The following is a 16,719-nucleotide window of genomic DNA, read 5'->3' on the forward strand; positions in this document are numbered from 1 at the left end:
GCAGCAGCAGCAGCAAAACAGACAAGCAGAGAGGAAGAGAAGAAGCTGTTAGGGAAGGTGGCAGCGGCAGCAGAGACAGAGTACAGCTTGACAGGGCAAGGCACAGGCGGAAATGAAAGCGGCAGGCAGCTGGCAGAACCTCTCATACAGGAGGAGGAGGAGGAAGTCCAAACTTTCATGAAGGGGAGGGAAACTCCCCCCTTCCACCTGCAGTGACAGAGATATCCTGAGAACTGGATTTTCTCTCCTCTTGACCTCCTCCCAAATTGTGAGCAACACAATATTGAAACCCCTCTGAAGCCAGCCCCACCCACCCCCACCCCCACCCCAGGTCGATGTCATCATGGCTTAGAGAGCTGCTGGAGGAGTGCCAGCGTTAGCCTTTGAATTGGGCAAGGAAAGCCACGCATGTCCCCTCCTTCCTCCAGTCCAAGAAGGGGCTCCTACTGGCAGCAGCTCCTCAGGGTCACAGCCCACCTCCTTCCCTCAAAAAGGAACTGTCCCAATCCTTTCCCGAGGGACATAATGGAATCAACCCAGCACAAAGGGACAGCCTTCCCTGTTCAAATCAGACTCCGTCTCCATTTCCAAGAAGGCTGGCCAGGGAAGGAGGGACTCTTGAATCGCTCCCAGGAGAGGAGGCTCTAGGCTGCCACCAGCTTCTTTCAGGAGATAGCACCTGCCTGCCTGGGAGCACAAGTGGAGCCATAATTCTGTCCTGGAATTCCTTCTTTGTTCACCCTTAGCTCACCTGGCTGGTGATGTCCAAGGGCATTGGCGAAGGAGGCTTGGAGAACATGGTATCCTGCGAGATGAAGCCCGAGTCATGTGATGAGACACTGGACAGGCGGGTGTTGGCATTTCCTGGTTGTGCCACACTATGGGAGTAAAATGTGAAACCAGGTGAGATGCTACCACCAGAGCTTCCCCAGGAAGTGAAGGAGGAGGACACTGGTTGCAGATGTGAGAGGTTCCTTGAGGCAAGGTAAGCCAAGCAGTCCGTTACATGCCCTCCTCATGCTGGCACTGTTCCTCTGGGGGAGGGCAGTAAATACAAGCTGCCCTTATTTTATGCTGATTCAAGACCTGCAGAGTTGTTACTGTAACAGAGTTGTTACAGAGTCCTTCTCCACCATGAAGAAGCCTTCAAGAAGTCAGCTCTTCCTCTTCAGCAGGGATCAATAAAGTAGGCTGAATCTTATGGACAGGGACTTATATGCTGCAGCTTACACAAATACGTATTTTAATTCTTTCCTCAGCTAAAGGCAGAAGCACTTTCAATGTCTATGAAGAATTTTGGGGTGAGATCAAGAGCAACACGTCTTAAAGTTTGGAGCATAACTTTTCCCAGCTACTTCCAGTTGACAGATGTTACACCACCATCAAAGACAAAAGGAGAGCTTTGCTTGACCTGAAGGAGAGAACTGCCATGGCTCGAGTTCATTCGTTATGTCCGATTCGAGGCCAACTCTGACCACAGCTGCTCAAGTCTGGCTCTCTTTGATTTTATTCCATGCCATTGCCAACTCAGTTTGGGAAGTATCTGGTATGTCACAAGGGGTATCATTGAACTGGGGTATCATTGAACCTATTCAAGCTTCCTAAGGTCTGAGCCCACGAGAAGCCTGTTCCTGTTATACGCCACTTAACAAGAGATCCCCAGTAGCTGAGCCAAACATACCTGCACATGCTGGATTTGCGGGATCCTGAGCTGCTAGGGGAGGATGGAGGGGTTTGGTAAGACCAGCTGTAATCAGAGCCCTTCAGATCTTTGATCACCTGCAAGAAAAAGTTATTTTAGCCGGGCCTTTACAGCATTTCTGACCCTAAGAGATTTTGCCCTCCGAACAGACCCCAGAGGCATTTGTAAACCGAGGAGAGGCTCACTGGCCTTTGGCCAAACTATGTTCACCCAGATCGCAGCCAAGATGCTGCCGGGAAGGGCCACCAGCTAAGCTGCTTGTGCCACCAGGCCTTGCTTGTAGCAAAGGAGGAAGAGTTAAAGGGATGGATATCAGCCCAATTGTCTCTGGTGCTCCTTGGAGGCACCAGCATGGCACAACTCTCGGTGAACTGGGGGCCAGATAACAAAAACGGTTGGGCAAAATTTCCCTCAACCAACAACTGGCATATTACCTACAGACTCAATCTAGCTTCCCAAACTATTCCAATCCTTTCTTCTCCAATGTTGGGGTCCAGGCCCTGAAGCCCTTCGGTTCTTAGCTCCAGAGAAGAGATGCCCCACAAGGCCCAGACTGCCTGCAGAGCTGCCAGCGTGGATGAGTTTCTGGAAGGGGTCTGGCCACAACAAAGCAGAATGCCCACACATAGTCCGGCCATCTTCAACTACTCCAGAGGAAGTACAAGTTCACATGTGACTATGTGAATCCACTGGGCTTTTTCATGGGAGCCATGAACTCCTGAGCCTTCCTGGATCCAGTTCCCCAGAAGGCAATCTTTTGAAACGATATTTCCTGTCTTTACTTGCCTTTTGGGCTTGCCAATGGCTGAAGCTATAAGATATAGAGCAATAACCCTCCATTCTCTTTGAACTGATTGGAATCCACTGAAGCAAGATTGTTATTCAGAATGGTGATACGGTAGTCCTCAATTTATGACTATTTAACAACGGTATGGCACAGTGGTGAAATCCAAATTTTTTTACTACTGGTTCTGTGGGTGTGGCTTGGTGGGCGTGGTATGGCTTGGTGGGCGTGGCAGGGGAAGGATATTGCAAAATCCCCATTCCCTCCCCACTCCTGGAGGAAGGATATTGCAAAATCTCCATTCCCACCCCACTCTGGGGCCAGCCAGAGGTGGTATTTGCTGGTTCTCTGAACTACTCAAAATTTCCGCTACCGGTTCTCCAGAACCTGTCAGAACCTGCTGATTTCACCCGTGGTATGGCAGCGTCTGAAAAAGTGACTCACAAGCCATCCTTGCAGTTATGACCATCATACCATCCCCATGACCACATGATTACAATTTCGGCCCTTGGCAACATTTACGACAATTGCAGCATCCTGCAGTCAAAATGTTTCAGGCATGCTTCTGACATGCAAAGTCAACGAGGGTCAAATTTGCTAACCGACCATGTGATTCACTTAACAATTGTGGTGAATCAATTAATAACCACAGTAAAAATGGTTGTCGGGTCATGTGATGACTCACTTAATGACCCCATTGCTTAGCAAGTGAAATTCTGGTCCCAATTGTGGTCATAAGTCAAGCGCTAGGAGTGAATAAATAATTGTAATAAATAATAATTGTAATTGTAATAAAAATGGTTTGGCCAAAAAGAGAGAGGGGCTGATTAAATCTGCAAGACTTCTAGGCAAGATAGATTTAAAAATTCAAAATAATTTCATAAATACCGATAACCGGGGGGGGGGGGGGGGGGCTGGTGAATTCACCAAGGGAAAGTGAATTGTATCTTATCTAGCAAAAATCTCAGATCCAGTTTAATGTCAGTTAGAAAAGGAAGACCCTGGCCCACAATTAGCCAAAAGAATACTTTACTAAAGCCAAAGTGGTTACAGAAGAGGAAAAGCTGGATCTGAGCTTTTGCCCTGGTTATCAGTCAATGTTCAGCCAGGTGTCTGGGAAATGGTGCTCATCTTCCTGCGCCAGCTCCGCATCCTTCTGGAGTGACCTTGAGATGGCCGGTGCTTCCCACTGGGCGGTAGTGCTTTATTTCGATTCCTCCGAGCCCCCTCCCTGCCTCCCTCTCCCCCCCTGCTCCCTCCCACCATTACTGATGTCAGGCTTTCAGCTTAGCAGAATGGCAGCCATGACAAGTTCTTTTTTATTAAAGGAAAAATAGGAACAAAATGACCAGATAAAGCTGGCTTTGTAACACTATTTGTGAAAAAGAGCTCAGAGCTGTCTGAAAATGAATCAGCAGCATAAGCGCCCTAAAAAGATAAGGACCACGTAAGGTTGCCTCCACAGAAAGCTACGACTGAATGGATGTCATCGTCATCGTCATCATCATCGTAAGTCAGAAGAAAAAGCAGTTCCAGGCTTTTGTGCCGTGGTCGAGCTTCAGGTTCCCCTTTAGCGAAGCCAGGCAACCAGAAAAGCAACAAGAGAAAAAGGCAACCGAGTCCTGAACATCTCATGAGAACTCTAGTCCTGAGAAAGGACAGGAGGGGAGGGGAGACCCCCGGCCGCATTTTAAGTCCTTGAAGCGGACCTTATCCTGGTCTCTGAGCGCAGAGCATGGCATACATGGAGTTTTAAGCCCCAGATTCTGATGAAAAGCAGTTGAATCGGAGCAGGGAGGTGGGCCCCTCCTGGATGCTGCAAATCCCTGCGGTGAGAGGGAGGGGCTGGCTCAGGGGAATATGGACCATGATTTTTGTGCTTCTCTACCTGTTCACTGGCTGTTGGCAGTTTATGTGGATCTGCTGTCAGCACCACTAGGTCATCAATGATGCCCTGAAGGTGGGTGATCTCTCCCAGCATGGTGATCTCTCCGTTCTGCAAAAGGGTAAAGGAAAGGATGAGCCTTGGCCGTGTGGACAAAAGAACCTGGAATCAGGAGAGAACCAGCTTCCCCCCCCCCCACACACTAGAGCTTGCTCTTTACCTGGGGAAGACCAGGAGGAAGGGTCAAGGTGAGCCCCACTTTCTAGGCCAGATAAGGTCACTCAGGCCTTGTCACTCAGTGTGCCTACTTCAGCTTCAGAGAGGTGGGCAAAAGGGAGCCTCTTTTTGGAAGAGGCAACTCTAGGTGTCAATTGAGGTCAAGGATGCTCCCCTTCGGCCCCCTCATCTGATCTGGAGACTTCCCAGCTTCTTCTCCATTCCTGTTTGCTCCTTCTCTCCACTGAGCATCCGAGTTCTGCTACTACATTTCGGCTGGTCCTCCACAGGCCGTGCAATGCTACAGACTGTGCAGAAGCCACAAAGCCACAAATCTGTCACTTGAGGTTTTGTGTAATTTCAGAAATCAGAAATGTAACTCACGTTAATCCATGTGAAACCTGCTGGGATTACAGTTACATTACTGAAATTAAATAAAATAATATCATTCCAGGCAAGCTGGAATGACCAAAGAAAAAAAATAAAAAATTCAGAATTAGGAACAGTAAACAAAAAGAGCAATTTGGGAGTTTGCCTATACAATCTTATGGAGAACCACAAACACCTTAAATGTTCGTGTTCACATTCAAACCTTCAATAAAGCTGAATGAAAAATGGGGCTGGCACCAGGGATGGTATTCACTTACCTTCGCTACCGGTTCGCAAATGTGAGCACAGGACCTTCTGCGCATGCGCAGAGTGTCAAAAATGGGATATCAAAAATGGGTGGGTGGGTGGAGCCTCCCACAGCCGCCACTACCAGTTCGCCCAAACCGGATAGAATCAGCTGAATACCAGCCGGTGGTCGTGACTGGTTGGCACCAAATGTGGCAACAGATTCCAATATTGTTCCCGTAAGTGAGTTGCCAAGCACCAAAGCCGGAGACACTCCTCTGTTGTCTGCTTGGGCCAAGTGAAGCATCAGCTGGGAGAAAAGCCACAAGCCAAATTCTCTACTCAAGTGATGGTACGTTTTTAGCATCCTTCCTTGGTTGCATCCTGGATTTCCTTCCTCCTGAAATATCTCTGTTCCTCTCTGGGATAGGGAGGGTCAGCCCAATCCTGTGACTTGCTAACCCCAAAGCCTTGTGCCCGGAGACCCAACCCGGAGGGGTCCTCGGGGTTCTAGTCCTTCTAAGGACACTGGACGCCTTTATGGAGGAGGAGGGCTCTACCAAAGACTTGGTCTTATCTCTGGAGGGAGGGAGGGACAGAGGGGGGGCGGCAGCTGGTCTCACAGCGATGCAAGAACAACAGTGGGAGGGAGGCCAGTCTTGGGTCCTGTTGACTGGCAGCCTGGCTGGACCCTGAGAGAAAGGAAACGCTGGGCTGACCAGTAGAACCTTCTAGGAGGTCAGGGTTGCTCACACACACCTACCCCCGCTTGCTCGTGCAACCCCCTCCCCTGCTCATTTGGCTACTGCCAGCCACCCTTTTGCCCTGGAAACCCCTCTTGGGAAGAAGGGCGAGGAAGCTCGCACGTCTTTTCTGGCCTTCTCTGCAGTTCCCAGAATGGCTGGCTGGGTGGAGCAGCCAGAAGACTAATTAAACATTGAAGGCAGTGGGGGAAAGGCCCTAAATCGTGCAGCTTTTAACTTGCACAGCATCTTCCAGACAAGAATAAGTATTCATCCCAATATTCATGGGGAAAAAAATGGACAAAGGAGTCAAAGAAAAAGCTGAGACCAATTCTTAATTGGAATTTTCAATAAACATCCTACTTGGTCTCTAATTCTGCATCACCTCGAATGCCACTCTGAGATGAACCAAGGACCAGTCTAGGAAGCCCACCTCCTCCTCCACCTCAACTCCCACCAAGAGAGAAAGTCCCTTCCCACTCTGGACCCTCTGGGTTGGGCAGGGGTGACACCTGGTATCCAAACACCCAAGAGGCGACCTTCCTCTTCATCAGATCCAGATTCTGGATGCAAAGTTTGGCAAGATACATCATCCTTTCCTGCATTGCTGGGAGTAGCTCAATGTAATGCCCTGGACATAAATTCTCTTTCTTGCACAGGTTCCACGCCCCTTACCTAAAAGCAGGACACTGGACTAACCTGAGGGCAGGCACAAGCACAATTGAACTGACAGCTGCGTTATTATTGGGCAACAAAAGCCAATTGTTTTTTTCCCATGCTTAAAAATCAAGATCTGCCTGTATATTTGTATTTTAATAATATTTGTATTTTAATTCTGGCTGTACACCGCCCTGAGTCCTTCGGGAGAATGGGCAGTATATAAATAAAATTATTATTATTATTATTATTATTATTATTATTATTATTATTATTATTATTATTATTATTATTATTATTATTATTATTAAGAAAGGGTGGGGACAGTTGCCCGGTCCCTAGAAGAGCTGCGCTTGACCACGGAAACGAGGCACGTACCACCACCGGCTGCAGGAATGCGATGAAGGTGCAGAACCTCCCTCGTTCCTCTACCAGGGCCTTGCGAACTGCCTGCTTCTCCGTCTCCTCCAGCAGGAGGTACAGGTCGTTCACATCCTGCAGGGCATTGTCCAGCTGAGGCTGCAGGTCCCCCCTGCCTAGAAACGACAGCAGATGAGACCATCATTGCTTCTTTACCCAGAGCCTGGCCAAGCTCTGGCTTTCCACAGATGTCAGGCTGGGACAAAACCTGCCACACACTAAATCAAACGAACTACCACTGGCTTACTTTTGCAGCTGAAGGTGTCTCTAGGATTACATGTTTGGGAGTCAAACAACATATTATTATTACTGTTAATAATAATAAAAACAATACAGCATATAGACAGGAGGCAAGATCACAGTGGGAAATGAAATGGATGAAGTGTACATGGAAGAAGAAACAGACATTTCTTGAGACCTAAACTCAACCCGTGTTCCATTGTTCACACATGGAATTCAAATTTATTTAGCATTTGCTTATCTCTAAGGTATCATGCAGCATAATGCAGTACAATACATGGATAGTTCCCAAGAACCTTTCATATAACTTCCCAAATAATTGACTGGGCCAATATAAATCTAAATCTGGGAAAAGAAAACACAACTACTGAGTCCCATTGCATGCTAAGCCCTTCCAAAGAAACTATAATGGCTTAATATGATGTCTTATTTCAGAGAACACCCTAAGAAAATTGCTTGTTGGTCAAACTTGTTAGATGAAACTAGCAAACCTTATTTATTTATTTATTTATTGGTTTGATTTATATGCCGCCCTTCTCCGGAGACTCAGGGCGGCTTACAATGCTTTTAAGCAATAGCCTTCATACTTTTGTATATACCTGCTTAGTAGGGCTTTCAGCCCACCCTAAGCGGTGTTCTTTTTTATACAAAGTCAGCTTATTGCCCCCACAAACCGGGTCCTCATTTTACCTACCTCGAAAGGATGGAAGGCTGAGTCAACCTTGAGCCTGGTGAGATTTGAACTTGCAGTAATTGCAGACAGCTGGTGCTACTTGATAGCACTTTAGTCTGCTGCGCCACCAAGGCTCTTTTCAACCTTGTCCATTGGCTTGTAAAAAAATGCCAATTTACAAAACCTTATGAGAAATCTGGCCTGCCGCAGTCCTCAGAGCAGCACCATAAGTGGCATCTGCTGGTTGTAAAAAGTTATGACTCTATTTCAGGGGAAAACAAGGAAGCTCCATTCATCCATTCACTGACTGGCACCTACTGGCACTCACTATAATGTTGCCCAGTAATAATATATTGCAATAAGGCTGCACCACTCAGGTCAACCTTCTGCTGAGGAGGCCATGAAGAGCAAGGCAGAATGAGCAGATGATCAAGTATCTCACACTCACACACACACATACACACATCTTATACAATATTATAGCATAACTTTTTTTTTTTTGTAAATATTTTTTATTTATTTTTTCCAAATTTAAACATAAAACATAACTTTCAAGAGCAAAAATCTCGATCCGGTCATAGATGGTTACCACGCTTACATTCCTTTCACGAGCTCAATTCACAATTTCCATTACATCTTTTATAAGTAAACAAAAAAGAAAAGAAAAGAAATTCAAAACTTAAAAAAACCAATTTTAACTCAAATTTAACATTTTCATCTATATAAATCCATTATATCTATCCAAAATTAGTTTCAAATTCACTTTCACTCATGTTTACATCTGCATAACAATTCTAAACATATCTTTATTCTTCTTTACCTTATATCTTATACAAGTCATATCAAAATAATTTTTACAATATTCTAACCTCTTGTTATTTATTTATTTATTTTATTTATTTTTGAATTTGTATACCGCCCTTCTCCCTGAGGACTCAGGGAGGTGAACAGCCAGATAAAAACATCAAATACAAATATTAAAACACATTTAAAAATATATTAAGTGTTTACCTTACAATTTTATCACCATTTATTCTTAATTTCAATTCAATACCACTCTATTTTTATTATATTTTATAAAACAATATTTTGTCTAATTTTAATCCTTTGACCCTTATCCTCAAATCAGTTTACCTTAGGTTTTTTTTCTCCGTTTACATATTACACAGATTTCTCACAGAGACATATTTTATTTACTCCAATTTCTAATATATTTTCCACTATATCTCTCTCTAATATTTAACTATCTTCCAGCTTATTCTATTTGATTAATTCTCAGCTTGATCCCCTCCAAAACACCAACTGTTTAGTTAATTTCAGAATAGTTCCTCAATCTCCTCCAACTCTCCTCCTATTTGTTCGGCTGTTTCCAGCATTTTGTGGGCTGATTTCTAGCATAGTCTCCTCCTTAACTCCCTCCATTGTTTGGCTGATTTCCAGCATAGTCTCCTCCAACTCTCCTCCTATTTGTTTGGCTGTTTCCAACATTTTATGGGCTGATTTCCAGCATAATCTCCTCTAATCTCCCTCCATTGTTTGACTGATGTCCAGCATAATTCCCTCCAGCACTCCTCCTATTTGTTTAGCTAATTTCCAGCACTTCTAATTAATTTCCAACGTATTACCACCGAGTCTCAAACTCTTATCCCACACATTTTAACTGTAATATAATTATCTGTTTTATATCATTTTTCCATCCTACTCTTTCAATTTAAATCTCAGTATATTTCATAATAGTCATCATTTCCAACATGTATTACCTTAATTCAAGACTAATCACTAGCATCTGTGTATCTTGTATTTTGTTCAATCAATCCTTATTCATCAGTTTAACATTTGTTTGCAAATTAAAATTAAAACATATTACATCAAACAGTACATTTTCTTAAAATTTTCCTGCCTCAAAATATATTTGTGAGACCGCCTTCTGCCGCCGATAGCCTCCCACCGACCGGTTCGTTCACACAGAGAGGGCCTCCTCAGGGTGCCGTCGGCCAGGCAGTGCCGGCTGGCGACCCCCAGGGGGAGAGCCTTCTCTGTGGCAGCGCCTGCCCTCTGGAATGACCTGCCCCCTGAGATACGCACGATATCAGACCTCCGGACTTTTCGTCGGGCCCTGAAGACACACTTGTTCCATCTAGCTGGGCTGGCTTGATCCCATCCTCTTAGTTTTTAATCGAATTTCGGTTTTAATTGGGTTGTTTTAAATTCGGGCCAATATTATTTAATTGTTTTTTTAAATGTTTTTAAATTTTATATGCTATGTTTTATCCTGGCTGTACACCGCCCTGAGTCCCGCAGGAGAAGGGCGGTATAGAAATATAATAAAATAAATAAATAAATAAATAAATAAATAAATAAATAAATAAATAAATATTCTTCTTTATTATTTTTATCCCCTTGATATCATCCATTATTTTAATAGCCACCTCTTATTTTCTATTTTTATTATTTCACAACCCTTCCTGTTTTTATCCAAAAATCATATATACCTAGGCTTTTAAACTTTATCATATATACATAGGCTTTTAAACTTTACATTTCAGTTAGTCACATTTAAATTTATCCACTTTAATTCTTCCTTTTCTTCCTTTTCCTCTCTGTCCAAAGTGCTCTATTTCAAGGTTCATCAGTTCAAAGTAAAGAATTTCTGTATGTCCCTTTAAAACTTTTAAAATGTCTGTTCCAAGCGTAGTGCATCAGCTTCCTGTCTTTGTTAACTACGCCACACCTAGCTTTTGTTTACAGTTTTGTCAGTCTCCATTGTTAAAATCCAAAATGTCCTTTCTTTCTTCTTTCTTAAAATCATCTGGGACAGAGTAGGAATCTCCAAAATCGTTATATCCAATATTAATTTCAAGTAATCCAAGGTAAAAAGCCAATTAACATATTTCTTTTCCACCCAGAAAGGGAAATTTCTTCAATCCACTTCCCTGCTTAGTCACTGCAGATTCCATGGCTATTTTGTAGCCATCCATCTATCTTCATTAGCTTCATTAGCTTCATTTCTTTTAGAGGCATTAATTCTCAGGAATATCCATTTCTCCTATCCACTCCAGTTAAAGGCACAGTTAAATTTCAGAAATTTATTAATGCCAAATCAGCCAATTTAAGTTTACTGCAACAAAATTCAATTCGGGTCTTTTAACCATTTTTTTTCCTTTTCAATCTTTAAGCCCCGCAGTCCAGCAGCCGCTTTTAAATTTGAGGTCTTATTTTCCAATAATTCCAAATAGGTACGTTATATTGCCTGGGTTGGTGTCACTCACCCGGCTTCTTGATCTTTGCTCTTTCTTCATCTTCTTCCTGCAGCTCAATCCTCGTTCCTGGTTGCCGCGGTTTCAGGGCAGCCGCCATGGCTGCCGTTCCGCTGCCGCCGACGTGAAGGAGAAGCCTCCGGCCCCGAGGAACCTGCCCGTTCCTCTCAGCCGCCCAAGGCGTTCCTTCTTGTCCCCCTGTCCCTACAAGACAGGTGAGGTCCACAGACCTATCGGCGGCAGCTTAGCAGAGGGGATTTGGCAGGGCTCAGCGGAGCTCTCCATTTCCCCATCTGTTTCCCCGTGGCGCCAACCGGAAGTCAATATTATAGCGTAATTTCATTGCATACAGCTGTATGCAATGAAATTTCATTTTAATATATGCAGATAAGTGTATATTCAAAGTTATTCTAATATATATGCATTTTCTATTTAGATATAAATAAAGGTGGCAAAGTAATGAGAACACCGTTTGACAAACTTAGACCTCCAAATATCTTGGAATTGATTCCTAAGCCTCAGGGCCTGGAGGCCCAAAACCAATTTCTAAAAGGGGAGACAGCACTTCCATACCAGGTGGACAGAAAGTGTTTGAGGCAAAAGAGGAGCGGGGCTGCTTTTTTACGGCTTCAACACCAGAAGGTGTTCAGTCGGGTCTCTTAAGGGACATTCTTCCTGTCCCTTTGGGCTGAGGCTGGAATGATTCTGCTGAGTGTGAAAAGCCTCTTCACTTTCCTTGGCTTCCCAAGCAGTTTGGCTGCTTTGAGTCCCCAAGATGGAATGTGGCCTCCTTGATGGAAATCCCTTTCGCCCCTTCCTCAGGCAGTTGGCACTATCACCCACCCATGGAAGAATGAGCAGCAGACCAGAGAGACTGGCTGACCAGAGGTTTTCAGCTCCCTCTTACTTCATCCCAGGGAGGCCAGATAAAAAGGTGACACCACAAAATGCAGAAGAGCTTCCACATTCATGCAGAGCAGAGTTTGTCGCATTCCTCTAGAAAAGCCTCTCCACCACCCCTGTGGTCAGGGGGAACATACCGCTGTGAGCCCAGCTGCCCCACGGCCTCTTTTGCAGAATCACAGGGGGTGTGAGTGTGTGTGTCTTTCTCCCCACTTATAACACAGAGCCAAGCAGGGCCGAGGATGGCTGCTCTGGCACAATAGTTGCTGGGCTCCCACGGCAGGTGGATCCTGCTTCCCTTCAAACAAGCTTCCCACCACAACAGCCAGCAGCCCACATGCACGGAAGGCGGGGGAGGGGGGAGAAGAATCAGGGAAGTCTGGAAATAGCCAAGCAGAGTCGAGAAATCGACCAAGCGTTTGGGGAGCAAAGGCTGAGATTCTGATGTCTTGCTTGGCAGCAAAAATACTGAGGCTAACAAACAAGTTCAAACCAACTCAGAGGCGGGCTGAGTAAATAGCTGGAAGTCACCTGATTTGTTTTGCCCTTTCAGAAAGGTGAAAGTGCCCCATTTTTGAAAATGGGGATCCAAGCATATGCTATGACTTGGCCCATTCTGCATTCACCGGCACTCTTGGGAATCACAGAGATGCTGCTGCCTCTGGGACCAGAGGGTGGATCTCAGCATTGGTCCTCCCCAGAGAGGAGAGCCGGACCAGACAGAGGAGCAGGAGGAGGAGGAGGAGAGGGGCTGGTGAGGATTATGCACAGGCCCGAAATGAAACCCAGCGTGGATCCTTTTATTATATGTGCCTTAGTACACAGAAGAGTATGTACTTTTCTATTATACTTAACACTGACTGCATAGAGCCATGATGTCTGTTCTTGAGGCACATTCTCGCTGGCTGAGTCTAACTGCCGAAAAGATTTCCAGGCGAGACCCGCATTTGCGTTCCTGCTTGAAAACTCTCTCTGCAGAAGCTCTGGGGGGGTCCCTGGCCTGCAATGCGGAGGCCACAGTCAGTTGGTAAGGCAGGCAACGGTTCTTCCCAAGGAGAGAACGCGAGCCGGCAACAATGACAACCAGAGACAAGAGGGATAGACGACCTCTTGGCAGGCCAAGGGACTCTAAGGGGGGAAAACCAGCCTTACAAGGAGAAGTGGAGGCCTGAAGAGCTAAAAGGCTGGAGCCCTCCAGAAGACAAAGAGAAGAGCTGCAGTACAGGTAGTCCTTAACCATTCGTTTAGTGGCCTCTGAAGTTATAACAGCACTTTTCACAACCATTGCAGCACCCGCACAGTCACATGATCAAAATCAAGTGGATTCTCTAGACCCTGTTTAGCATGTAGGAAACAGGCTAATAGAACAAAATTTAACAGAACCAAGTTTAGGAAACAGACACAGAACACTGAATACCCAGTTTGGGCAGTAATACTTGTGAAAAGGTTTTAATTGAGCCCCATCTGAACTGACTACATACTGAAAGTGGCTTTCACTGGAACGCTGGGATGTAAAAGAAAATGAGGGGGCCAAAAAGCCACAATGCTTAGACACTATTAAAATCGATTCCAGCTCGGGCATAAAACAGCTGAAAGAAGCCACCCAACACTGGAAAATGTAGAGAGCTGGTCCATGACATCGCTGAAAATCGGACCCAATTGAACAGAAAGCAACTTTATAAGCTGGATAGGGAGCAGCAGCATGATATGGTTGCAAAACTACAGGAGGTTTTTGATCTCTCACACCAGGATTCAGAGAAACTGGAACAGGTTCAAAGAAGCGCAGCTAGGAAGATTGGGGATTAGAAACAAATTCCCTTGAACAGCGACTGAAGGATTTGAGCATGTTCGGACCTGCACAAACAGAAGACTAAGAGGGACCAAGAAGGATGATGTAGACGGTCCAAAGTTGTTTGTTATCATTCCAGAGTGCAGCACATAAAGCAATGCATTTAAGTTACCAGAAAGACAGATTCCAACTGCACGTCAACAAAAGCTTCCTACTGGTGCTGTGGAGCCAAGGGCCAAAGCCGGAGTGGGGGCTTCGCTGAAAGGAAACGTCAAGGTCATTTGTTGGTGTCAGCCTGGCCATCCTCACTTTCCTTCAAGCTTGCTGCCAGCTGCTATGGAAACAGGGAGGGAGGGAGGGAGGGAGCAATGGGCATTTGGGAGGGGAAGCATGCAAGTGGCGTGAGAGTGGATGGGGAAGTTTGGACTCAGAGAGGCCAGCTTGGGTTGCTTAACATCTTCAAGGCCAACCGTCTTGGAAACGGCATGCATGATGGCAGCGCAGAGCACCTGGACTTGAGACTTTCCCAAAACAACTTCCTGGCCAATGATTGGACTCTGTCTGCCTGACTACTGGGGTGGTGGGATCTGGGGTTAGTTTCAATTTATTTTTTTCGTGCCTGTTTGCTTCAGACCTTGCCTGACTTTTGCTATATTCAGTTTCTTCTTAGTAAAAGTACCTTTTCTCTGACTCTATGGAGTCAAGGGTTTTCTTTCCTAGGAACAAAGGCAGCCCTGACGGTTGGACACCTCCAAGTGGGACAGAATCCTGTATTTCCCGACTCCAAGCCACCCACCACCCAGGGTAAAAGGCGAAGCAAATGAGTGTGACAACTTGTAGCCCCTGAATTGGCCAAGTACCACCTGCGCTAAACCTGTGTTAGGGCACCCAAGTAGTAGGTTTGGCTGATCTACTTCCGTGCAATTTCTCCTAAGTATGTGCAGATGTGTCCCTCCCAAAGACAGACAGTTTGGTCTAGTGGTGGGGGCATGAGGCTAGAAACCAGGAAACAGTGAGTTCTAATCCCACCTTGGGTCCAAAGCCAGCAGGCTAATCTTGGGTCGGCCCCTCCCTCTCGGGCTCAGGAAGGAGACAATGGCAAACCACTTCTGAGAAGCCTTGCTAAGAAAACTGCTGGGACTTGTCAGTTGGCCACCAGGAGAGATCGGCATCAACTGATTCGAGCACAAAAAAGCCAAAGCAAAGCAAAACCTTCACAATGACAATGCAGGGCAGGAGTATTGGAAATATTTGGCATCTCAAAAGATGACTCATTTCAGTCTGCAACCTTCAGCTGCAGCAACGGGAGTGTATCTTCCAAACCAGAAGTCAGGGATCCATTTCATCCAGCTTTGGTTATATCCACTTTCTGCAGCAAATCCAGTTCTGGGCACCACACTTCAAGAAGGATTTAGTAAAATTGGAGGGAATACAGAGAAGGGCAAGGAGGGTGTCCATCAAATAAGAAGCCAGATCCTATGAAGAGATCTTGAGAGGAGGAGGCTGAGTGGAGACAATGTCCTGAAAGGATGTCACACAAATTCAAGACTGGTTCTATCTCGTATCAAGAGGGCAAGACCCAGAATAACAGGTTCGAGTAAGAAGGAGGCAGATTTAAGTTAAAGTTCACCACGTAAGTGGCCTTGAGTTGTGATGAATTATAAGTGCACCAGCATGCCTACCATCCCTGTCCTACTGTCCCCATTTATTTCATGTGCTCATGTCCATGTTTATACTTATACTTGTTATCTTGTACATGTTTGACAAACTAAATAAATAAACTAAATAAATAAGAAATGTTTTAATCTGCATATGTAAAAGTAAATAAAGGTTTAAAAATTCCCAATAAAGACAAGTTGGATTGTGGAACCAATAATGACTCAGAGAACTGGCGGGTTCTTCTTCAGACTAGAGACCCAGCAGGAAGTCTGGATTTTTTGTGTCTGGCATGATGGTCCCTTTGATCTATAGGGTCCTATAATGCTGCATTTAGGTCAATGAAGTGAGTGTATTCACTGGATTTGCCAAGAGGGAAGAAAAAAAGCAATTTATACAAATGGGGCTCTTGAAGCATCTCTGCTTTCTTCACGTGGCCAACTACAATATAAGATCTCAGCTAAATAATGGTCCCTTCCTGGAAGAGTTGTGGTAATCCCCAGGGCGAGGGGAAGGCGAGGGCTTCTCTTTGAAGGAGAACCAAGGTGGAACTAGAGTCAGATCCCTGGGAACCTCAAGGGATCCAGCTATGATGGCCCCTCATTTGAGGTTTTCTTTCATTTCAGGCCCAGCTGGGTGGGATGGCGAAGGAAGAGATCACAAAGCAAAGGAGGAGGAAGGGAGGAAGCTGGGTTGGCAACATTTGACTTACCAAGTAGCTCTACAGAGGAATGTGGGAAAGAAAAAAAGAGGAGAAAGACAAGAATGTGTGAAAGAAGGCAGGTACACAGATCCCCATCCCCTTGCCCAAACCCCTTTGCCTCTTACAAAATAAATGCTTTCCCCCAGGAAGGCACCCACATTACTGCAACCTGTCCCTCTCAGTGCTTAGCTTTTCGATCACATCTGGATGGAACATGAGATTCCCCTGAGCAGAGGACCGGCGCGAGGGCCTTGCAGGAGCGCAGAGCAAAATCGGAGAATGCCCCAAAGCGCCACCCTGAGCACATTTCAGGTCCCAGATAATCTTCAAAGGAAGGCTCCTCCTCCTCCTCCCCCCTCCCCAGAAAGTACCAGATGCAGAACCTTCTGGAAACATCTGCTCCTTTCCACCCCAATCCAGAGGAAGCCAACGGACAGGTGCTCAGATGCCGCTCCCTCTCCTTTGGCTTGTAGCCC

General features: G+C 45.5%; 1 protein-coding gene across 5 annotated transcripts in view; it reads right to left on the reverse strand.

Moving 5' to 3' along the window:
* Positions 1-16,719, reverse strand: part of MTSS2 (MTSS I-BAR domain containing 2) — a 54,943-nt gene that overhangs the window by 7,671 nt on the left and 30,553 nt on the right. For all 5 annotated transcript variants that reach the window (XM_060681517.2, XM_087877177.1, XM_034425673.3 and 2 more), the window contains exons 7-10: positions 6,981-7,138; positions 4,375-4,482; positions 1,682-1,779; positions 752-878 (exon numbers count right to left, since the gene is read on the reverse strand). In XM_060681517.2, the coding sequence (XP_060537500.1) occupies positions 752-878; positions 1,682-1,779; positions 4,375-4,482; positions 6,981-7,138 (491 nt within the window). The remainder of the gene's footprint in view (positions 1-751; positions 879-1,681; positions 1,780-4,374; positions 4,483-6,980; positions 7,139-16,719) is intronic.

Source organism: Pantherophis guttatus, chromosome 11, assembly GCF_059756535.1.
Source record: "Pantherophis guttatus breed Tessera chromosome 11, ASM5975653v1, whole genome shotgun sequence".
Classification (NCBI taxonomy): Eukaryota; Metazoa; Chordata; class Lepidosauria; order Squamata; family Colubridae; genus Pantherophis; species Pantherophis guttatus.